The 23,780-nt window shown below is 49.1% G+C and overlaps 1 protein-coding gene across 1 annotated transcript in view; it reads left to right on the top strand.

Moving 5' to 3' along the window:
* Positions 1-16,183: 16,183 nt before the first annotated feature.
* Positions 16,184-23,780, top strand: part of sirt2 (sirtuin 2 (silent mating type information regulation 2, homolog) 2 (S. cerevisiae)) — a 49,367-nt gene continuing 41,770 nt past the window's right edge. The window contains exons 1-2 of the mRNA XM_078206835.1: positions 16,184-16,317; positions 18,636-18,673. Of these exons, the coding sequence (XP_078062961.1) occupies positions 16,302-16,317; positions 18,636-18,673 (54 nt within the window). The 5' untranslated portion in view covers positions 16,184-16,301. The remainder of the gene's footprint in view (positions 16,318-18,635; positions 18,674-23,780) is intronic.

The following is a 23,780-nucleotide window of genomic DNA, read 5'->3' as shown; positions in this document are numbered from 1 at the left end:
TAGCGCGCAAGAAACAATACTTTTCACTGTATCCCAACACATGTGACAATAATAAATCAATAGAATCCCTATAGTGCAGAAAGAGGCCATTCGGCCCATCGAGTCTGCACCAACCACAATCCCACCCAGGCCCCATCCCCTTAACCCCACATATTTACCCTGCTAACCCCCCTGACACTAGGGTCAATTTAGCATGGCCAATCAACCTAACCCGCACATCTTTGGAGTGTGGGAGGAAACGGGAGCAGAGGAAACCCACGCAGACACGGGGCGAATGTGCAAACTCCACACAGACAGGCACCCAAGGCTGGAATCGAACCCAGGTCCCTGCCGCTGTGAGGCAGCAGTGCTAACCACTGCGCCACCGTGCCGCCCCAATTCAAATCATTACAATTCAATTCCTCTATGTACTCTATGAACGGCAATTCACTAAAGATCCTTAGACAGCACCTTCCAAACCCACGACCACTTCCATCTAGAAGGACAAGGGCAGCAGATACATGGGGAACACCACCACCTGCAAGTTCCCCTCCAAGCCACTCACCATCCTGACTTGGAAATATATCGGCCGTTCCTTCGCAGTCGCTGGGTCAAAATCCTGGAATTCCCTCCCTAACTGCAACTGTACAAAACTCTGGTGCGGCCGCATTTGGAGTATTGCGTACAGTTCTGGTCGCCGTATTATAGGAAAGATGTGGAAGTGTTGGAAAAGGTGCAGAGGAGATTTACCAGGATGTTGCCTGGTACGGTGGGAAAATCGTATGAGGAAAGGCTGAGGGGCTTGAGGTTGTTTTCGTTAGAGAGAAGAAGGTTAAGAGGTGACTTAATAGAGGCATACAAGATGATCAGAGGATTAGATAGGGTGGATAGTGAGAGCCTTTTTCCTCGGATGGTGTTGGCTAGCACGAGGGGACATAGCTTTAAATTGAGGGGTGAGAGATATAGGACAGATGTTAGAGGTAGGTTCTTTACTCAGAGAGTAGTAAGGGCGTGGAATGCCCTGCCTGCAGCAGTGGTGGGACTCGTCAACGTTGAGAGCGTTCAAGTGGTTATTGGATAAACATATGGATGATATTGGAATAGTGTAGATTAGAGGGGCTTTAGATTGGTTTCACTGGTCGGCGCAACATCGAGGGCCGAAGGGCCTGTACTGCGCTGTAATGTTCTATGTTCTAACGGCATTGTGGGTCAACCCACAGAACATGGACTGCAGCGATTCATAGAATAGAATAGAATCCCTACAGTGCAGAAGGAGGCCATTCGGCCCATCGAGTCTGCACCGACCACAATCCCACCCAGGCCCTACCCCCACATATTTTACCCGCTAATCCCTCTAACCTACGCATCCCAGGACTCTAAGGGGCAATTTCTTTTAACCTGGCCAATCAACCTAACCCGCACATCTTTGGACTGTGGGAGGAAACCAGAGCACCCGGAGGAAACCCACGCAGACACGAGGAGAATGTGCAAACTCCACACAGACAGTGACCCGAGCCGGGAATCGAACCCGGGACCCTGGAGCTGTGAAGCAGCAGTGCTAACCACTGTGCTACCGTGCCGCCCCTCAAGGAGGCAGCTCACCCCCACCTTCTCAAGGGGAAACTAAGGATGGGCAATAAATGCTGGCCCAGCCAGCGACGCCCATGTCCCACGAATGAATTTTTAAAAAATGCTTTGTCTGTATAGCGCGCAAGAAACAATACTTTTCAGTGTATCCTAATGCATGAGGCAATAATAAATCAAATCAAATCAAAATCAGGTAAACCAGAGCTGGATTCGAAACATTACCCCTCACAAGACACATGATTAAAATACATTTCTTCCAGACACTGTATCATCTCACAGCGTGGGCAACACCCTTGCCTAGCTCGAGGCAAACAGAAGAGCTTGCGTTTAACAGGCTGATTTTAATTTTTAAACTATCCTTCCACCCTAGGGTTGTTTACTCATGGCGGAAACTCGGAATGTTACGAGGGAACGGCAAAGCGCAGAGCGAGGGGTCAGGAGAGTTCGACAGAGAGCTTGATTGGAAAGAGGGGGATCTGAGATTTCTCGGGGTGCTGAGAGGGAGCGGGGAGAGTTTTAATGGAGGAGTTCCAGGTACCAGAGCCAAGAGGGTTATCGGTGAAAAGAGGGAGCCTGCAGTGAGGTACCTCCTTCTTACGTCCCAAATCATTTCATGGCCAATGAAGAACTTAATCACTGATATAATATGGGGACAGCGGCAACCAATTTGTACGCAGCAAGCTCCCACAGAGCGACAACCCTCATCCCTTTGCAGGGACCACCCCAACTGGGGTTGCCAATTCTGGTTGGGCATATCTCTGGAGGTTTTGGCTCAACACCACCGTACCAAGCTGCGATACATCCGGAAAGAATGCTTTTGATTTGATTTGATTTATTATTGTCACATGTATTAGAATACAGTGAAAAGTATTGTCTCTTGCGCGCGATACAGACAAAGCATACCGTTCACAGAGAAGGAAAGGGGAGAGTGCAGAATGCAGTGTTACAGTCCAAAGTTATTTATTAGTCACAAGCAGGCTTACATTAACACTGCAATGAAGTTACTGTGAAAATCCCCTAGTCGGCACCAGTTTGGGTACACTGAGGGAGAATTTAACATGGCCAATCCACGTAACCTGCACATCTTTGGACAGTGGGAGGAAACCGGAGCACCCGGAGGAAACCCACACAGACACGGGGAGAACATGCAAACTCGACACAGACAGTAACCCAAGCCGGGAATCGAACTTGGGTCCCTGGCGCTGTGAGGCAGCAGTGCTAACCACTGTGCCGCCTAGTCACAGCTAGGGTGTAGAGAAAGATAAACTTAGTACAAAGTAGGTCCATTCAAAAGCCTGATGGCAACAGGGAAGAAGCTGTTCTTGAACCGGCTTGTACATGACCTCAGACTTTTGTATTTTTTTCCCGAAGGAAGAAGGTGGAAGAGAGAATATCTGGGGTGCGTGGGGTCCTTGATTATGCTGGCTGCTTTTCCGAGGCAGTGGGACGTGTAGACAGAGTTAATGGATTGGAGGCTGGTTTGATGGCACATCTGTAATATTTTGACAATAAACAAAAGTCTACAAAGAAAATGAGGGAAAGAAACCTCGATTGCACAAAATGTTTTCCTCCCCGCCCCCCCATATGATCCCAGAGTTCCTGGGGATTAATTTCTGGGATCTCCAGGCGAAACCTGGAGGATTGGCAACCCCTCGGTTAAAGCAGCTGTCCATATCAACGGGGACAAAGTAGAAAGGGTCAAGAACTTCAAGTTTCTAGGTGTCCAGATCACCAACAACCTATCCTGGTTCCTCCCATGCCGACACTATAGTTCAGAAAGCCCACCAACGCCTCTACTTTCTCAGAAGACTAAGGAAATTTGGCATGTCAGCTACGACTCTCACCAACTTTTACAGATGCACCATAGAAAGCATTCTCTCTGGTTGTAACACAGCTTGTTCTGGGCTCCTGCTCTGCCCAAGACCGCAAGGAACTATGAAAGGTCGTGAATGTAGCCCAATCCATCACGCAAACCAGCCTCCCATCCACTGACTCTGTCTACACTTCCCGCTGCCTCAGAAAAGCAGCCAGCATAATTATGGACCCCACGCACCCCGGACATTCTCTCTTCCACCTTCTTCCGTCGGGAAAAAGATACAGAAGTCTGAGGTCACGCACCAGCCAACTCAAGAACAGCTTCTTCCCTGCTGCTGTCAGACTTTAGAATGGACCTACCTTGCATTAAGTTGATCTTTCTCTATACCCTACCTATGACTGTAACACTACATTCTGCACTCTCTCGTTTCCTTCTCTATCAGCGGTATGCTTTGTCTGTATAGTGCGCAAGAAACAATACTTTTCACTGTATGTTAATACATGTGACAATAATAAATCAAATCAAATCAAAACCTGAACCCTGATCGTCACGGACTTCATTCTGTGATTGTGACGCCGGAGGGTTCTGTCACCAAGGGCTGCCCACCCAATTGTGCTAGAACATTCTGTTACCAGCATCTCAACTGTTATTCACTTGTAGGTATCATGTTTCTCTTATTGCAAAGCGAGACGCGCCTTATTTCCAGTTGAACTGGTTCATTCCCGTTTGAACCAGATTGAGTGGAATTGTTTTTAAAGTGGTGAGCGCAAATTTAGAATAGTTTTTTTTTAAACTTGCATGTGTGAGAGTGTATACACGTTTAGTGAGATTGTTGATAGATTCCTCCAATGGAGATGTTGTTTAGTCTGTTATAACTGCGCACTTGCTAATTTATTTACGTGGCAGCATTTTCTGGTTATGAGGGGAAGGCGCTAGAAGCCTTTTCCGACTAGGCCCTTAGCTCTGGAATTCCTTCCCTCTACCCCATTGTGTGGGAATCTACAACTATTGGGGGGCCCCCGTTTAAGACAGAGATTGAGGAGGAATTTCTTATCTTGGACGGTTATGAATCTTTGGAGTTTTCTACCCCAGGGAGAAGTTAAAGATCAAAGAGGGCAGAAGAGGCCCATCGGATCCGCACCCGACACATCAGGGCCGGAATTCTCCCATCCTGCCCACCCCCACTGGAATTTTAATGGGCGGGTTGCGGACAATATGAAACAGCTGGACGGGAATTTCCTGCTTTTAGACCAGCGCGGCCGGAGAATTTCGCCCCTGAACTCCCACCTAATCCCATCTGCCAGCACTTGGCGCATAGCCCTGAATGTTATGACATGCCAAGTGCTCATCCAGATACTTTTTAAAGGATGTGAGGCATCCCGTCTCCACCACCCTCCCAGGCAGCGCATTCCAGACCCTCACCACCCTCTGGGTAAAAAAACATTTCCTCACATCCATGACTGTCTGTGTGGAGTCTGCACGTTCTCCCCGTGTCTGCGTGGGTTTCCTCCGGGTGCTCCAGTTGCCTCCCACACTCCAAAGATGTCTAGGTTAGGTGGATTGGCCATGCTAAGTTGCCCTTTGGTGTCCAAAGATGTGTAGGTTAGGTGGATTGGCTATGCTATGTTGCCCTTTGGTGTCCAAAGATGTGCAGGTTAGATGGATTGGCCATCCTAAATTGTCCCTTAGTGTCAGGGGGATTAGCAGGGTAAATGCATGGGATTATGGGAATAGGGCATGGGTGGGATTGTGAACGGTGTAGACGCGATAGGCCGAATGGCCTCCTTCTGCACTATAGGGATTCTATGATTCTCCCGTCCGCACTCAGTACTCTGGACAGAGTGCTTCCTGCTGGCATTACCATCGCTTCTCAGGTGGGCGGCACGGTAGCACAGTGGTTAGCACTGCTGCTTCACAGCTCCAGGGTCCTGGGTTCGATTCCCGGCTCAGGTCACTGTCTGTGTGGAGTTTGCACATTCTCCTCGTGTCTGCGTGGGTTTCCTCCGGGTGCTCCGGTTTCCTCCCACAGTCCAAAGATGTGCGGGTTAGGTTGATTGGCCAGGTTAAAAATTGCCCCTGAGATTCGTGGATTAGCGGGTAAATATGTGGGGGTCGGGCCTGGGTGGGATTGTGGTCGGTGCAGACTCGATGGGCCGAATGGCCTCCTTCTGCACTGTAGGGTTTCTATGTTTCTATAGATTCACAGAATCCCTACAGTTAAGGAGGCTATTCGGCTCATCAAGTCTGCACTGACAACAATCCCACCCAGACCCTATCCCTGTAACCTCTCGTAGGTACTCCACTAAGTCCCCTGACACTAAGGGCAATTTAGCATGGCCAATCCCCCTAATCTGCACATCTTTGGACATTAAGGGGCAATTTAACATGGCCAATCCACCTAACCCGCACACCTTTGAACACTAAAGGGCAATATAACATGGCTGATCCCCTTATGGGGCTGATTCCCCAATGCTGGAGAAATCTGAAACTAGGACACAGCCTCTGCATTAAGAATGTGATGAGGAGAATAACTCTTTTTCTTAGAGGGTCATATAGTGAGTGGAATTCTCTTGCCCAACACAGACTCGATCATTGAATATATTCAAGGGCAAGTTAGATGATTGACATCAGGGTGGCAAACTGATATGCAAGTAAATAAATAACTTGGGTGACACTTCAACCGTGGGACAGGCGATGGGACACAGGATAAATGGTCAAAATGAAGGGCAAGAATTTGGCGTATGGAGCAATTGATCACCCTGACAAGACAGTTGAAGGTTTTGGGGGTGGTCACAGGCACACCATTGAATGGGACAGCAGGCAGGAGGGGCCTCATACCCGACTGCTGGTTTTGTCTGAGCCTGGAGCAGGACACTCCATGGTATTTTAGAACCACAGAACTCCTATAGTGCAGAACGGGGCCATTCGGCCCATCAAGTCTGCACCGACCACAATCTCACCCAGGCCCAATCCCCATAATCCCATGCATTTACACTGCTAGTCCCCCTGACACTAAGGGGCAGTTTAGCATGGGCAGCACAGTGGTTAGCACTGCTGCTTCACAGCTCCAGGGACCTGGGTTCGATTCCCGGCTCGGGTCACTGTCTGTGTGGAGTTTGCACATTCTCCTCGTGTCTGCGTGGGTTTCCTCCGGGTGCTCCGGTTTCCTCCCACAATCCAAAGATGTGCGGGTTAGGTTGATTGGCCATGCTAAAATTGCCGCTTAGTGTCCTGAGATGAGTAGGTTAGAGGGATGAGTGGGTAAATATGTAGGGATATGGGGGTAGGGATATGGGGGTAGGGCCTGGGTGGGATTGTGGTCGGTGCAGACTCGATGGGCCAAATGGCCTCTTTCTGCACTGTAGGGATTCTAAGAATCCACCTAACCTACACATCTTTGGACACTAAGGGGCAATTTGGCATGGCCAATCCCCTAACCTGCACATCTTTGGAATGTGGGAGTCAGCTGGAGCACCCGGAGGAAACCCACGCAGGCACAGATGAATGTGCTGACCCACACAGACAGTCACCCGAGGTCGGAATTGAACCTGGGTCCCTGGCGCTGTGAGGCACCCATTGCCAGATGGTCTCCTTTCGCTGTTGATGCTTGGTTTCAGCTTGCAGTGGTCTGGAGGGATTTGTCCAGTAGAACAATGATCAACAGCTGGGGGGTGTGGGAGGAAGATAGTTCACTGCACAAGAACTGTGTGGGTCGGCACGGTGGCACAGTGGTTAGCACTACTGCCTCACAGTGCCAGGGACCCTGGTTCAATTCCAGCCTCAGGTCACTGTCTGTGCAGAGTCTGCACCTTCTCCCCAAGTCTGCGTGGGTTTCCTCCGGGTGCTCCAGTTTCCTCCCACAATCCGAAGATGTGCAGGTTAGATGGATTGGCCGTGCTAAATTGCCCCTTAGTGTCCAAAGATGTGCAGGTTAGGTGGATTGGCCATGGTAAATTGTCCCTTAGTGTCAGGGTGTCAGTGGGGTAAATACGTGGGTTTATGGGAATAGGGCTTGGGTAGGATTGTGGTCAGGGTAGGCTTGTGATGGGCTGAATGGCCTCCTTCTGCACTGTAGAGATTCTATGATTCTTCAGAAATGTAAGGGTTGTTTTGTTTCTGTTGAAGGCAGCAGGTATGATCGCCATTTCGCTGATTGTTTTCCTTGTTCTCTACTTCCTTGTCCGCTACATTATCGACCAGCTGAAAAGTTCATTGCTGGCAGCTCCCAGGCAGAACATCAGCTTGCACTCGAGGCAGGAACCTTTCGTTTCCGCTCAGGAGGCTCCGGCCGGAAGCAAAATGGAGGGTGGACCACAAGCTTGGAGAAGGGGGGGAACATTTAGACCGCGGGACAAGAGCGTAGCGAGAACTAAATAAAAGACCGCCTCGGGATCAGAGTCCGCAAAGAAACAAATACGTATTTAATCAAAAAAAAAGGAACCGTCGCGGTGGCGTTCAGGGGCCTTTTTAAAGAGATATAAATAAACTCGTCCACGACATCGAGCAAACAAGATGGCGCCGGTCGCGGCAGGGCGGGGCATCCCCGGTGTGATTGACAGGTCCCTCAACCAATCGGATGAACGCCGCTGGTCAGCCCGTGAGCCAATCCGGTTGAGGCATGGGCGTGACCAGAAGCCTGGGCCAACCCCCCCCCCATCTCTTAAAGTATTAAAGCTCTCACAGCATTTGATTAATGTCGGCAGGGATTTTAATTCTCTTCAGCAGCCCAATTTCCCAAGCCCTTGTCAAGATGCGACACTGAAGCCAGATAAGGGGATGGATCATAGAATCCCTACAGTGCAAAGGGAGGCCATTCGGTCCATCAAGCCCATACCAACGACAATCCCACCCAGACCCTATCCCTGTAGCCCCACATATTTACCCCACTAACCCAACCCCCCCCCCGACACCAAGGGACAATTTAGCATGGCCAATCCAACCAACCTGCACATCTTTGGACATTAAGGGGCAATTTAGCATGGCCAATCCAACCAACCTGCACATCTTTGGACATTAAGGGGCAATTTAGCATGGCCAATCCAACCAACCTGCACATCTTTGGACATTAAGGGGCAATTTAGCATGGCCAATCCACCTAACCCGCACATCTTTGGACACTAAGGGGCAATTTAGCATGGCCAATCCACCTAACCTGCACATCTTCCGTGCCCGTTGGGCACCGCAGGGGCTGGGTTGCATTATAGACCCCGATAATCACATTTTGATTTGATGTTTTAAGTTTCCTTTGTTCTGTTCTGTTGGGCTGTTCCCCCTCCTTTTGGGGACCTGCCCCTTTTACTTTATCCCTGGGTTAATTTGAGTTGGTTTATTTGGTTTGCCCTAAAAGAGTCCTAACCTACAGATCTCTGGACTGTGGGAGGAAACTGGAGCACCCGGAGGAAACCCACATAGACACAGGGAGAATGTGCAGACTCCGCACAGACAGTGTTGAGTTGTGGCTGATTGGACACTTCAATGCATTTTACATCCACTATCCCCAAAACCCTTTAGTTTAAAGTTTATTTATTCGCGTCACAAGTCAGCTTACATTAACACCGCAATGAAGTTACTGTGAAAATCCCCCAGTCGCCACACTCCGGCGCCTGTTCGCGTACACTGAGGGAGAATTCAGCACGGTCAGTGCACCCTAACCAGCACGTCTTTCAGACTGGGAGGAAGCCGGAGCTCCTGGAGGAAATCCACGCAGACACAGGGAGAACGTGCAGACTCCGCACAGACGGTCACCCAAGGCAGGGAATCGAACCCGGGTCCCTGGCGCTGTGAGGCACCGGTGCTAAGCATTCTGCCACCCGATGTTTTTGTTAGTCAAAACTCTCTCAATCTCTGCTTTAAACATACTAAATGACTGCGCTTCTATAGCCCTCGGGTAGAGAATTCCAAAAGTTCACCACCCGCTGTGTAAAGACATTTCTCCTCATCTCAGTCCAAAATGGCTTCCCCCTTATTTTGAAATTGTGCCCCCTGGTTCGAGACTCCCCGGCTAAGGGAAACATCTGACTTGCATCAGACTGATATTTATCCCTAAATCACAACACAAGAAGCAGGAGGGGGCCACCAGGCCCTTCGAGCCTGCCCCGCCATTCAATGCTGATCTATGCTGGCCTCAGTCCCTTTTCTGTGCCATTTCCCCCATGCCCTCTATTCCTCGATCAAATATTTATCCACCTCCACTTTAAATATTTCCAACGATCCAGCCTCTACCACCCTTTGGGGCTGTATAAGCTTCTGGTGAGGCCACACCTGGATTACTGTGTACAGTTTTGGTTTCCTTACTTGAGAAAGGCTACACTAGTGCTGGAGGGGGTGCAGAGGAGATTCACTGGGTTGATTCCGGAGTTGAGAGGGTTGGCTTATGAGGAGAGACTGAATAGACTGGAACTATACTCATTGGAATTCAGAAGAATGAGGGGAGATCTTATAGAAACATAAGATTATGAAGGGAATAGATAAGATAGAAACAGGGAAGTTGTTTCCACTGGCGGGTGAAACTAGAACTAGGGGGCAGAGCCTCAAAATAAGGGGGAGCAGATTTAGGACTGAGTTGAGGAGGAACTTCTTCACACAAAGGGTTGTGAATCTGTGGAATTCCCTGCCCAGTGAAGCAGTTGAGGCTACCTCATTGAATGTTTTTAAGGCAAAGATAGGTAGATTTTTGAATGGCAAAGGATTTAAAATTTAAAGGATGGTAAAGGAGCTGAGTCCACGCAAAGATCAGCCAGGATCTTATTGAATGGCGGAGCAGACTCGAGGGGCCAGATGGCCTACTCCTGCTCCTAGGTCTTATGTTCTTAATTCCAGAGATTCGCCTCAGTTTTAAGTGACCGGCCTTTATCTTGTAGCTATGTCCCCTTTTGTTCAAGACTCTCCCACTTGTGAAAACCAATGTCCTAAAAAACCGATTATCTGTTCATTATCGCATTGCTGTGTGTTTGGGAGGTTGCTTTGTGCAAATTGTGTTTTGTACGACAGGAAGTCTTGTGGCGCAGTGGATTATGTCCCTGCCTCTGAGCCAGAAGCTCCGGGTTCGAGTCCCACTCCAGGACTTGATGACTGACGTAGGTGCATTCACAACATGGCAGCCTTAATGTCAACCTGCAAATCCTTGCAATGCAGGTGGTACGAGTAGAGGCTTGCTGAGGACAAATTGTGTTTCGTACATTACGACAGGACATCCTGTGGCATGACAGATGGTAAAAGTGGGAGAATTTTCACAGATGCACCACAGAAAGCATCCTTTCTGGTTGTATCACAGCTTGGTATGGGCTCCTGCTCTGCCCAAGACCGCAAAAAACTACAAAGGGTTGTGAACGTAGCCCCGTCCATCACACAAACCAGCCTCCCATCCATTGACTCTGTCTACACTTCCCACTGCCTCGGAAAAGCAGCCAGCATAATCAAGGACTCCCAAACACCCCGGACATTCTCTCTTCCACCTTCTTCCATCAGGAAAAAGATACAAAAGTCTGATATCATGTACCGACTGACTCAAGAACAGTTTCTTCCCTGCTGCCGTCAAACCTTTGAATAAACCTACCTTATATTAAGCTAATCTTTCTCTTCAACCTATCTGTAACTGTAACACTACATTCTGCACCTCTCCTTTCCCCCCCATGTACTCTATGAACGGTATGCTTTGTATAGCGTGCAAGAAACAATAATTTTCACTGTATCCCCAGTACGTGACAATAATAAATCAAACCAAACTTGGTCAGCCATTTGATGGGGAGAATGTTGGAGCCTCTACCATCACGTGTGGGCAGCACGGTGGCAAAGTGTGGGCAGCACGGTGGCAAAGTGTGGGTGGCACAGTGGCAAAGTGTGGGTGGCACAGTGGTTAGCACTGCTTTCTCACAGCGCCAGGAACCCGGGTTCGATTCCCGGCTTGGGTCACTGTCTGTGTGAAGTCTGCACATTCTCCTCGTGTCTGCGTGGGTTTCCTCCGGGTGCTCCGGTTTCCTCCCACAGTCCAAAGATGTGCGGGTTAGGTGGATTGGCCGTGCTAAATTGCCCCTTAGTGTCCCAAGTTGTGGCGGTTAGGTGGATAGGCAGGGTAAATAAGTGGGGTTACGAGGATAGGGCCTGCTTCTGCACTGTAGAGAATGCATAAATGTTGGCCGGGACGCCCGAGAGATTCATCTTCAAAATAGCGGTCACGGGTTTCTTTTTAACATTCACCTTGCTCTGTTGGAGAGTCAGTGCAGACTCGATGGGCCGAATGGCCTCCTTCTGCACTGTAGGATTCTATAATTCTATGATTACTGTCAAGCCCAAGGCTATACCATGTTTGTAAAAGCTACTCAGACTCCCTCAATGAACTGTAACCTACCACGGTACAGCTACACCTCAATATTACCTCGTTTTTAAATTTGATTTATTATTGTCACATGTATTGGGATACAGTGAAAAACATTGTCTTTGGCGTGCTATACAGACAAAGCATACCGTTCATAGAGTACATAGGGGAAAAGGAAAGGAGATGGTGCAGAATGTAGTGTTACAGTCATAGCTAGGGTGTAGAGAAAGATCAACTTAATGCGAGGTAGGTCCATTCAAAAGTCTGACGGCAGCAGGGAAGAAGTTGTTCTGAGTCGGTTGGTACGTGACCTCAGACTTCTGTGTCTTTTTCCCGACGGAAGAAGAGAGAATGTCCGGGGTGCGTGGGGTCCTTAATTATGCTGGCTGCTCTGCCGAGGCAGCAGGAAGCGTAGACAGAGCCAATGGATGGGAGGCTGGTTTGTGCGATGGGACTGGTGCTACATAAATGTAAGTACTATCTTTCGTGCAGCCCAGAATGACCAGGGCCCCATGACGATGATAATTTTAACCCACTACCTGAGGGAGTGCTGCACTGTCTCGGTCTCTTTCTGACGAGATGTTAAAGCGAGACCCCAGCTGTTTGCCAAGGTGAATGTTAAAAAAAACCCGTGACCGCTATTTTGAAGACGGCACGGTGGCACAGTGGTTAGCACTGCTGCTTCACAGCTCCAGGGTCCCGGGTTCGATTCCCGGCTCGGGTCACTGTCTGTGTGGAGTTTGCACATTCTCCTCGTGTCTGCGTGGGTTTCCTCCGGGTGCTCCGGTTTCCTCCCACAGTCCAAAGATGTGCGGGTTAGGTTGATTGGCCAGGTTAAAAAATTGCCCCTTAGAGTCCTGGGATGTGTAGGTTAGAGGGATTAGCGGGTAAAATATGTGGGGATAGGGCCTGGGTGGGATTGTGGTCGGTGCACTCGATGGGCCGAATGGCCTCCTTCTGCACTGTAGGGTTTCTATGATTTCTATGAATCTCTCGGGCGTCCCGGCCAACATTTATGCATTCTCTACAGTGCAGAAGCAGGCTATTCGGCCCATCGAGTCTGCACCGACCACAATCCCACCCAGGCCCTACCCCCACATATTTACCTACTAATCCCTCTAACCTACACATTTTAGGATTCTAAGGGGCAATTTTTAACCTGGCCAATCAACCTAACCCGCACATCTTTGGACTGTGGGAGGAAACCGGAGCACCCGGAGGAAACCCACGCAGACACGAGGAGAATGTGCAAACTCCTCACAGACAGTGACCGGGGCCGGGAATCGAACCCGGGACCCTGAAGCTGTGAAGCAGCAGTGCTAACCACTGTGCTACCGTGCCACCCATCTGCGGATAGTGCGGAAAGATGGCATTGAAGGTCTAGGAAGGTCTATTTGCGGAAGGATATATTGGCCTTGGAGGGAGTGCAGAGAAGGTTCACCAGGTTGATACCGGAGATGAGGGGTGTAGTTTATGAGGAGAGATTGAACAGATTGGGTCTGTACTCGTTGGAGTTTAGAAGGCTGAGGGGTGATCTTTGAGAGATCCTGTGGTCATAACAGGTGCTATATAAATGTAAGTCTTCCTTTCCAAATCTGATAATATCAATATGTGTCGATAATTGTTTTCATAGAATTGTAGTCATGGAATCCCTACAGTACAGGAGGCCATTCGGCCCATCGAGTCTGCACTGACAACAATCCCACCCAGGCCCTATTCCCGTTACCCCACGTATTTGCCCCGCTAATTCACCCTGACACTAAGGGGCAATTTATCATGGCCAATGAACTTAGCCGACACATCTTGGGACACTGAGGGACAATTTAGCACGGCCAATCCACCTAACCTGCACATCTTTGGACTGTGGGAGGAAACTGGGGCACCCGGAGAAAACCCACGCAGACACGGGGAGAGCGTGCAGACTCCACACAAGAGACAGTCACCCGAGGCCGGAATTGAACCCGGGTACCTGGCGCTGTGAGACAGCAGGGGTGGCACGGCGGTTCGCACTGCTGCCTCACAGCGCCAGGGACCCGGGTTCGATTCCCGGCTTGGGTCACTGTCTGTGTGGAGTCCGCACATTCTCCCCGTCTCCTATGCCTTTCTATATCTCATTATGAAATATTCAGGCTGTATTAAATGTATTTAACCGTATTCCTGGGGTCATGGTTAGTGAACAAGCCCGATTTCAATCTTGTGGTCCACTGAGATGAGGGAGAGCCACTTATGCGGCCCACTCACCAGCCGAGCTTCCCTATCACTGATCTAAACCCTCAATGAGAGTGTCTTTCAACACACAGCTAAATAACAGTCTAGAAATTGGTTCACATTTGTGTTCGGCACAAACTTTATGGTTACCACGAACTTCTGTGATGCAACTCAAGACCAAGACCACGTGTGATTGATCCTCTTGCATTTATTGGGAAGTGACTATTATGCTGAGGAGTAGCATCCATGTACAATGTGCTAGTTGTAAAGTTGAGGATCAACAGGGAAGGACATTGACAGTACTGGACCCACTGACAGTCCTGTGGAGGCAGGAGAGAAAGCGGAAGGGGGCGACAGCCCAGTTTCTTCCCGATGGTGGGGGGAGTCCAGACCTAGGGGGTCACAGTTTGAGGATAAGGGCGTAAACCGAGGAGAAATGTCTTCACCCAGAGGGTGGTGAATGTGTGGAATTCACTACCACAGAAAGTAGTTGAGGCCAAAATGTTGTGTGATTTCAAGAAGAAATCAGATACAGCTCTTGGGGATAAAGGGATCAAGGGATATGGGGAGGGGGAATCAGGATATTGAATTCAATGATTAGCCATGATCAAACTGAATGGTGCAGCAGGCTCGAAGGGTCAATGGACTCCTCCTGCACCTAGTTTCTGTGCTTCATGTCTGGATGACCCTTCGTCAGAACCAGTTTCTCCACAGACCCTGTCAGACCTGCTGAGATTTTCAGCATTTTCTGCTTTTGCTTCAGATTCCAGCATCCGCAGTATTTTGCTTTTATCTTAGTGCAGGTTAAGTGCATTGGCCGTGCTAAATTTTCCCTCAGTGTACCCGAACAGGAGTGTGGCGACTAGAGGATTTTCACAGTAACTTCATTGCAGTGTTAGAATCATTGAATCCCTACAGTGCAGAAGGAGGCCATTCAGCCCATCGAGTCTGCACCGACAACAATCCCACCCAGGCCCTAACCCTGTAACCCCACATATTTACCCCACGGATCCCTCTAATCTATACATCCTGGGACACTAAGGGGCAATTGAGCACGGCCAATGCACCTAACCAGCACGTCTTTCAGACTGTGGAAGGAAACCGGAGCACCCGGAGGAAACCCACGCAGACACGGGGAGAACGTGCTAACTCCACACAGACAGTGACCCAAGCTGGGAATGGAACCCGGGTCCCTGGCGCTGTGAGGCAGCAAAAGTTAAAGTTTACTTATTAGTCACAAGTAAGGCTTAGCTTGACACTGCAATGGAGTTACTGTGAAATTCCCCTAGTCACCACACTCCGGCGCCTGTTCGAGTCAATGCACCCTAACCAGCACGTCTTTCAGACTGTGGGAGGAAACCGGAGCACCCGGAGGAAACCCACACAGACACGGGGAGAACGTGCTAACTCCACACAGACAGTGACCCAAGCCGGGAATGGAACCCGGATCCCTGGCGCTGTGAGGCAGCAGTGCCAACCACTGTGCCGCCATGCCGCAGTGCTAACCACTGTGCTACCCTGACAGCAAGGAACCATCTGCCAAAACCTGCCCTGTCAAAGTGTTATGATGTGGAGATGCCGGCGTTGGACTGGGGTAAACACAGTAAGAAGTTTAACAACACCAGGTTCTTCCTGGTGTTATCCCAAATCCCAAAGTGTTATCCCAATATCATTGCAATGCATTGTTCACATACAAATGTTCATGTTGGTTAATTCCCTTGCAAGGAAGGGAAGGGAATTAGGGGTTATAGGGATCAGGTGGGTAAGTGGAACTGATCCACTTCAGATCAGCCATGATCTTATTGAATGGCGGGGCAGGCTCGAGGGGCTAGATGGCCTACTCCTGCTCCTAGTTCTTATGTTCTTAAGTGTCTGTGAATCTCTTTTGTGATCCCCTCTTGGCAACACAGTTGAGATTTAGAAACAGGCCATTCTCCAGCTGATTGTTTCTATATATTTTCTTTGATTATTGACAGCTTTGGAACTGAGGCTCACCCCCTACCTCCCCCAGAGGTGGGCCACTGAGTCACAGCTCTGTAATTATGATATCACTTCACCAGGTTAAGGAGTTGTAATGATTTTTCCCAATTGTAAAACATTCACTGCATGTGCCACCTCCCCCAGTAACATTATGATTGTTTTCTCTCCCGCAGCTATCGTGTTCTTTGCGCTTTTTGTCCTTGTGCTGCTGCTCATTGACCGGTTAGAAATAGCCACCACTGCAAACTCCCAGCATAACATTCAGCTCTACAACACCAATCCTTAAGGGCGGAACCTTTCTTCAGCGCCGCCGGCTGCCTGACCGGAAGCATTTCGCGGGCGGACCCGTCGCTGGGGCAGGAGCCGGACCAGTGAAAGCGGCGGACATCGGGGTGTGTTCGCGACAGGATCGGCCCGATGTCGAAGCGACAAGGTGAAGAGGGGGAACTAAAATTTTGCCACAAGGCCGTTGACTGGCTCTCTTTCCTCCGTAAATAATTCGAAACTCGGCCGACGACGGGGTGCGTCGCGGAGCGAGCGGAGAAAATGGCGCCGGGTGAGGGCTGGAGGGAGGGGGGCGGGGCGAAGTAATATGATTGACGGCGGAATGGACCAATGATCCGCATTGATCCCCCTACCCTTGGGGTTAAATGAGCCAATCAGAATAATGGGTGGGCGGGCTCAAACTAATTAAAGGGACATTTTAAAGGGGCTAATTAAATCATCTGATAAAAAATACATCTGGAACTCAGGATGGCTGGAAAACATTCTCATTCTCTCTCTCCTCTCAATGTCTGACCCAGCTGAGAACTGCCCAGCATTATTTTCTTCTTATTCTGATTTCAGGGGAAGCAATGGCCTAAAGTTTTAAATTTTACTTTATTAGTGGTCTTTTTAAATCACTTTTTCATCAGATTTTTGAATGGCCCGAACATAAGAACTAGGAGCAGGAGTGGGCCATCTGGCCCCTCAAGCCTGCTCCGCCATTCAATAAGATCATGGCTGGTCTTTTCGTGGACTCAGCTCCACTTACCCACAACCCTTAATTCCTTTACTGTTCAAAAATCTATCTATCCTTGCCTTAAATACATTCAATGAGGTAGCCTCAACTGGGCAGGGAATTCCACAGATTCACAACCCTTTGTGTGAAGAAGTTCCTCCTCAACTCAGTCCTAAATGTGCTCCCCCTTGTTCAGAGGCCATGCCCCCTAGCTAGTTTTTCCTGCCAGTGGAAACAATCTCCCTGCTTCTACCTTATCTATTCCCTTCATAATTTTATATGTTTCTGTAAGATCTCCCCTCATTCTTCTGAATTCCAATGAGTATAGTCCCAGTCTACTCAGTCTGTCCTCATAAACCAAACCTCACAACTCTAGAATCAACCTAGTGAATCTCCTCTGCACCCCCTCCAATGCCAGTACATCCTTTCTCAAGTAAGGAGTCCAAAACTGTACACAGTACTCCAGGTGTGGCCTCACCAGCACCTTACTATCACACTTTAAGCTGATCTTTCGCTTCACCCTATCTGTACCTGTTTTAAAGTTTATTTATTAGTGCCACAAGTCGGCTTACATTAACACTGCAATGAAGTTACTGTGAAAATCTCCTAGTCGCCACACTCCGGCACCTGTTTGGATACACTGAGGGAGAATTTAGCATGACCAATGCACCCAACCAGCACGCCTTTCAGACTGTTGACATTCTATAGAATCCCTACAGCGCAGAAGGTGGCCATTTGGCCCATTGAGTCTGCACCAACCACAATCCCACCCAGCCCTTTTCCCTGTTACCCCACATATTTACCCTGCTAATTCCCCTGACTCTAAGTGGCCATTTAGCATGGCCAATCAACCTAACCCGCACATGTTTGGACTGTGGGAGGAAACCGGAGCAATTGCCCCTTGGGGTGGGATTTTCCAGCCTCACTCATCCCAACACCAGCAAATCCCGCCCAAGGCCAATGGACCTCTGCAGGATGCTGTCCTGCCCGCTACGATTCCCGTGACGGGTGGGACGGGAAAATTCTGCCCATAACGTCGGGGGGGACTAGCAGGGTAAATACACTTTGCTACGGGGATAGATCCTGTGTGGGATTGTTGCAGGCTTGATGGGCCGAATGGCCTCCTTCTGCACTGAATCATAGAATCCCTACAGTGCAGAAAGAGGCCATTCAGCCCATCGAGCCTGCACCGACAACAATCCCATCCAGGCCCTATCCCCATCACCCCATCTATTTACCCCACTAATCCCCCTGACACTGAGGGGCAGTTTAGCATGGCCAATCCACCTAACCCGCACATCTTTGGACTGAGGGAGGAAACGCACGCAGACACGGGGGAGAATGTGCAAATTCCACTCAGACAGTTACCCGAGACCGGAATCGAACCTGGTTCCCAGACGCTGTGAGGCAGCAGTGCTAACCACTGTGCCACCGTGCCATCCCACTGCAGGGATTCTAGTCTATTCAAAGGAAGAGGTATGTTTCAGTCTCCACATGAGATGTTTTGTGCCAGTTATGTTATCATAGAATTCCTACAATGCGGGTAGGAGGCCATTTGGCCCATCAAGTCAGCACCGGCTCCGCTACAGAGCATTTTACAGTTGATGTGATCATGCAAAAGATGTGCAAATGAGTGGAGAATGCAAGCCTGCCAGATCCTTTTTTCTGAAGCTGTTTAGGTAGCTCTTTAAGCCCCACATAATCTGCCAGCGATCAAGGATAATTCTCTTAAACTTGTTTCTTTTCTTCAGCTTCAGAACCGAAGACCGGCACTAACTCTGGAAGCGAGGTACCTAAATCATATATTAATTTATTGTGAAAATGCATCTTTTGGTCACTAAAATCCTGTAATAGGTCCCTGCTTTTTTTTTATTCATGGGACATGGGCGTCGCTGGCTGGGCCCAGCATTTATTGCCCATCCCTAGTTGCCCCTTGAGAAGGTGGTGGTGAGCCGCCATCTTGAATCGCTGCAGTCCCTGTGCTGTGGGTTGACCCACAATGCCGTTAGGGAGGGAATTCCAGGATTTTGACCCAGTGACTGTGAAGGAACGGCCGATATATTTCTAAGTCAGGAAGGTGAGTGGCTTGGAGGGGAACTTGCAGGTGGTGGTGTTCCCCATGTATCTGCTGCCCTTGTCCTTCTAGATGGAAGTGGTCGTGGGTTTGGAAGGTGCTGCCTAAGGATCTTTGGTGAGTTGCTGCAGTGCATCTTGTAGATGGTACACACTGCTGCTACTGAGCGTCGGTGGTGGAGGGAGTGGATGTTTGTGGATGGGGTGCCAATCGAGCGGGGCTGCTTTGTCCTGGATGGTGTCGAGCTTCTTGAGTGTTGTTGGAGCTGCACCCATCCAGGCAAGTGGGGAGTATTCCATCACACTCCTGACTTGTGCCTTGTAGATGGTGGACAGGGTTTAGGGAGTCAGGAGGTGAGTTACTCGCCGCAATATTCCGAGCCTCTGACCTGCTCTTGGGGCCACTGTGTTTATGTGGTGAGTCCAGTTGAGTTTCTGGTCAATGGTAACCCCAAGGATGTTGACAGTGGGGGATTAGTGATGGGAACACCATTGAATGTCAAGGGGCGGTGGTTAATCTGCAAACTATTCCTGTTACCTCAACAGTTTATATTTATCTAATTATGTATAATATTTATATAATTTAAAGTTTATTTTATTAGTGTCACAAGTAGGCAATGAAGTTACTGTGAAAATCCTCTAGTCGCCACACTCCGGCGCCTGTTCGGGTACACTGAGGGGGAATTTAGCACAGTCAATGCACCCTAACCAGCACGTCTTTCGGACTGTGGGAGGAAACCGGAACACCCGGAGGAAACCCACGCAGACACGGGGAGAACATGCAGACTCTGCACGGTCAGTGACCCAGGCTGGGAATCGAACCCGGATTCCCAGCGCTGAGAGGCAGTCGTGTTAACCACTGTGCCGCCCTCCCGAGGTTCTTCACAGGAGCATTGCAAAATTTGACACCTAAGGCGCTATTAGGGCACATTACTGAAAAGCTGGTCAAAAATTTGTAGATTTGAAGGATTGTCTTGAAGGAGAAACCAAAAGGGAAAATGCTGGAAAATCTCAGCAGGTCTGGCAGCATCTGTAAGGAGAAACAAGAGCTGTCGTTTCGAGTCCAGGTGTCAAAGCTTTGACAAAGGGTCATCTGGACTCGAAACGTCAGCTCTTTTCTCTCCTTGCAGATGCTGCCCAGACCCGCTGAGATTTTCCAGCATTTGCTCTTTTGGTTTCAGACTCCAGCATCCGCAGAAATTTGCTTTTATCTTGAAGGAGAAAAGTGATGCGGTGAAGTTTAGGAAGGGATTTACAGAGCTTGGGTGACCAGGCATCTGAAGGAACAGCTGTTAATGGTGGAATGAACACAATCAAGAATGCCAAAGGGACCTGGATTAGAAGAACGCAGTGATCTGGGAGGGCTGCGGGGCCGGAGGAGATTACAGAGATAGGCAGCTGAAACAAGGGTGAGAATTTTACAATCAAGGTTAGGCCAGACTGGGAGACGCTGAAGGTGAGCGAGCACAGCGATGAGCATTTGTTGTGTCTTGGTTTTGGATGATCTGAAGCTTACAGAGAGTAGAATGTTGGAAATCAGCCAGGAATGAATCAGAATTATTTTTAGAATCGTAGAATTCCTACAGTGCAGAAGGAGGCCCTTTGGCCCATATCCCTCTTATTATAGAGAGATATGGGCCAAATGCGGGCAGTTGGGACTAGCTTAGGGGTTTAAAAAAAAAGGGCGGCATGGACAAGTTGGGCCACAGGGCCTGTTTCCATGCTGTAAACCTCTATGACTCTATAACCTCTAAGGCCCATCGAATCTGCACCGACTCTCTGACAGAGCATCTTACCCAGGCCCTATTCCCGTAACCCCGTGCATTTAGTAGTGATGACTCTATAATTATTGTAATGACTAAACGCTCAAAGAACAACACTTGGTCTTTCGATGAGGCACTTTATAGCCTTCCTGCCTCAACATTTGGAATCATAGAATCCCTACAGTGCAGAAAGAGGCTATTTGGCCCATCGAGTCTGCACCGACCACAATCCCGCCCAGGCCCTATTCCCATAACCCCACGTATTTACCCTGCTAGTCCCCCTGACACTAAGAGGCAATTTACCATGACCAATTTACCTAACCAGCACATCTTTGGACTGTGGGAGGAAGCCAGAGCACCCGGAGGAAACCCACGCGGACACGGGGAGAAAGTTCACAGACAGTTGCCCAAGGCTGGAATCGAACGCAGGTCCCTGGCGCTGTGAGGCAGTTGTGCTAACCACTGTGCCGCCCACAAATTATTCTTTCATAGGATCTGTGTAAAGACAACAGATTTCTTTCCGAAAGGGCATTAGTGAAACAGATGCGTTTTTAACGACAATTCTACTTTTGATTCCAGCCTGCCTTTTCTTTGAATTCAAATTCCATTATCTGCCGTGGCAGGATTCGAACCCAGCTCCCCAGAACATTAACTCTGGGTGTCTGGATTTCTAGTCCTGTGACAATACCACTGCATCACTTCCCCTTCTTTAATATCACTGAGTGAAACAAGTTCTGATTTGATTTGATTTATGATTGTCACAAGTATTAGTATACAGTGAAAAGTATTGTTTCTTGCGTGCTATACAGACAAAGCATACCGTTCATAGAGAAGGAAACGAGAGAGTGCAGAATGTAGTGTTACAGTCATAGCTAGGGTGTAGAGAAAGATCAACTTAATGCGAAGTAGGTCCATTCAAAAGTCTGACAGCAGCAGGGAAGAAGCTGTTCTTGAGTCGGTTGGTACGTGACCTCAGACTTTTGTATCTTTTTCCTGACGGAAGAAGGTGGAAGAGAGAATGTCCGGGATGCGTGGGGTCCTTAATTATGCTGGCTGCTTTTCCGAGGCAGTGGGAAGTGTAGACAGAGTCAATGGATGGGAGGCTGGTTTGTGTGATGGACTGGGCTTCGTGCACAACCCTTTGTAGTTTCTTGCGGTCTTGGGCAGAGCAGGAGCCCATACCAAGCTGTGATACAACCAGAAAGAATGCTTTCTATGGTGCATCGGTAAAAGTTGGTGAGAGTCGTAGCGGACATGCCAAATTTCCTTAGACTTTTGAGCAAGTGTGGGCAGCACGGTGGCACAGTGGTTCCCACTGCCGCCTCGCAGCACCAGGGACCCAGGTTCAATCCTGGCCTTGGGTCACTGTCTGTGTGGAGTTTGCACCTTCTTGTGTCTACGTGGGTTTCCTCCGGGTGCTCCGGTTTCCTCCCACAGTCCAAAGATGTGCGGGGTTAGGTTGATTGGCCATGCTAAAATTGACCTTTAGTGTCTTGGGGATTAGCAGGGTAAATAAGTGGGGCAACGGGGATAGGGCCTGGGTGGGATTGTGGTCAGTGCAGACTCGATGGGCCGAATGGCCTCCTTCTGCACTGTAGGGTTTCTATGTTTCTAAAGTAGAGGCGTTGGTGGGCTTTCTTAACTACAGTGTCGGCATGGGGTGGACCTGGATTATCTGGTTACTGGAATGATTAGGTAGAGAGATAATAGAGGCAGGACTGAGGTGCGAAGCAACTGATTGCAGGACTGTAGCTGAGTGACGTTATGGATATCAAATCTTCCATTCAGCAAAATAGAAGACAGATGTTATTGCTGTGCATTCATCATTGTTTCTTTTTGGATGTTGGCATCGTGGTCAGCACTGCTAAGGAGACTCTTGATGAAAGAAGGGCTGGACTGGCAGCTCAGCATCCCAGGATTTAGATGCTTCAGGCGAGATAGAGAGGGTGACAAAATAGGTGGGGGTGTTGCTTTACTGATTGGGGAGAATGTCACAGTTAAACAGAGGGAGGACACCTTGGTGGGATCATGCAGTGAGGCCACATGGGTAGAACTCAGGAACAAGAGCGGTGCAGTCACACTGTTGGGGTTGTACTACAGACCTCCCAACAGCCAGCGCGAAGTGGAGGAACTGATATGTCAGTAGATTATGAGAAGATGTTAAAACAACAGGGTTGTTGTGATGGGTGATTTTAACTTCCCCCAACACAGACTGGGATTCCTTTAGTGCCAGGGGCTTGGACGGGGCAGAGTTTGTTCATTGTATCCAAGAGTGCTTCTTGAGGCATTATGTAGATAGTCCAACTCGGGAAGGGGCTATCTTAGACCTGGTTCTGGGAAACAAGCCCGGACAGGTGATTGGTGTCTCAGTGGGGGGGCCATTTTGGGAACAGTGATCATAATTCTGTAAGTTTCAAGATACTTGTAGAAAAGGATAGAGCGGTCCCAGGGTGAAGGTACTAAACTGGGGGGAAGGCTAACCACAACAGTATTAGGCAGGAGCTAGGGAATTGAACCTGGGTCCCTGACGCTGTGAGGCAACAACAGTACACCACGGGGGAAACATGTTCTAGAGTATCAACATCCTCCTTTCGACACTCATCGTCCACCACATCCTTCTCCTTTGTGAATACTGATGCAAAGTACTCGTCAAGGACCTCACCCGCCTCATCTGGGGCGCCTGTTTGAGGGTAAATCCGCACCCGATATGTGCGTATCTTTTAAACGTCAGTTGTTAACAATTCAGGACAAGTATGTCCCTGTAAAAATGAAGGATAAAGATGGCCAGATCCGGGAACCCTGGATGACGAGAGAGATTGTGAGCTCAGTGAAAAAGAAGAAGGAGGTGTACATAAATTTCAGGAAATTGAAAACGGAAAAGGTTCTTGAGAAATACAAAGATAGCAGGAAAGAACTTAAACAGGAACTTAGGAGGGCAAAAAGGGGCCATGAAATGTCCTTGGCAGACAGGATTAAGGAGAATCCCAAGGCTTTTTATGCATATATAAAGAGGAAGAGGGTAGATAAGGAAAGGATGTGTTCACTCAAGGTCGGTGGAGG

Source organism: Mustelus asterias, unplaced genomic scaffold (genome assembly GCF_964213995.1).
Source record: "Mustelus asterias unplaced genomic scaffold, sMusAst1.hap1.1 HAP1_SCAFFOLD_1820, whole genome shotgun sequence".
In the NCBI taxonomy this organism is placed as follows: Eukaryota; Metazoa; Chordata; class Chondrichthyes; order Carcharhiniformes; family Triakidae; genus Mustelus; species Mustelus asterias.
This window is presented reverse-complemented; position numbering and strand designations above follow the sequence as displayed.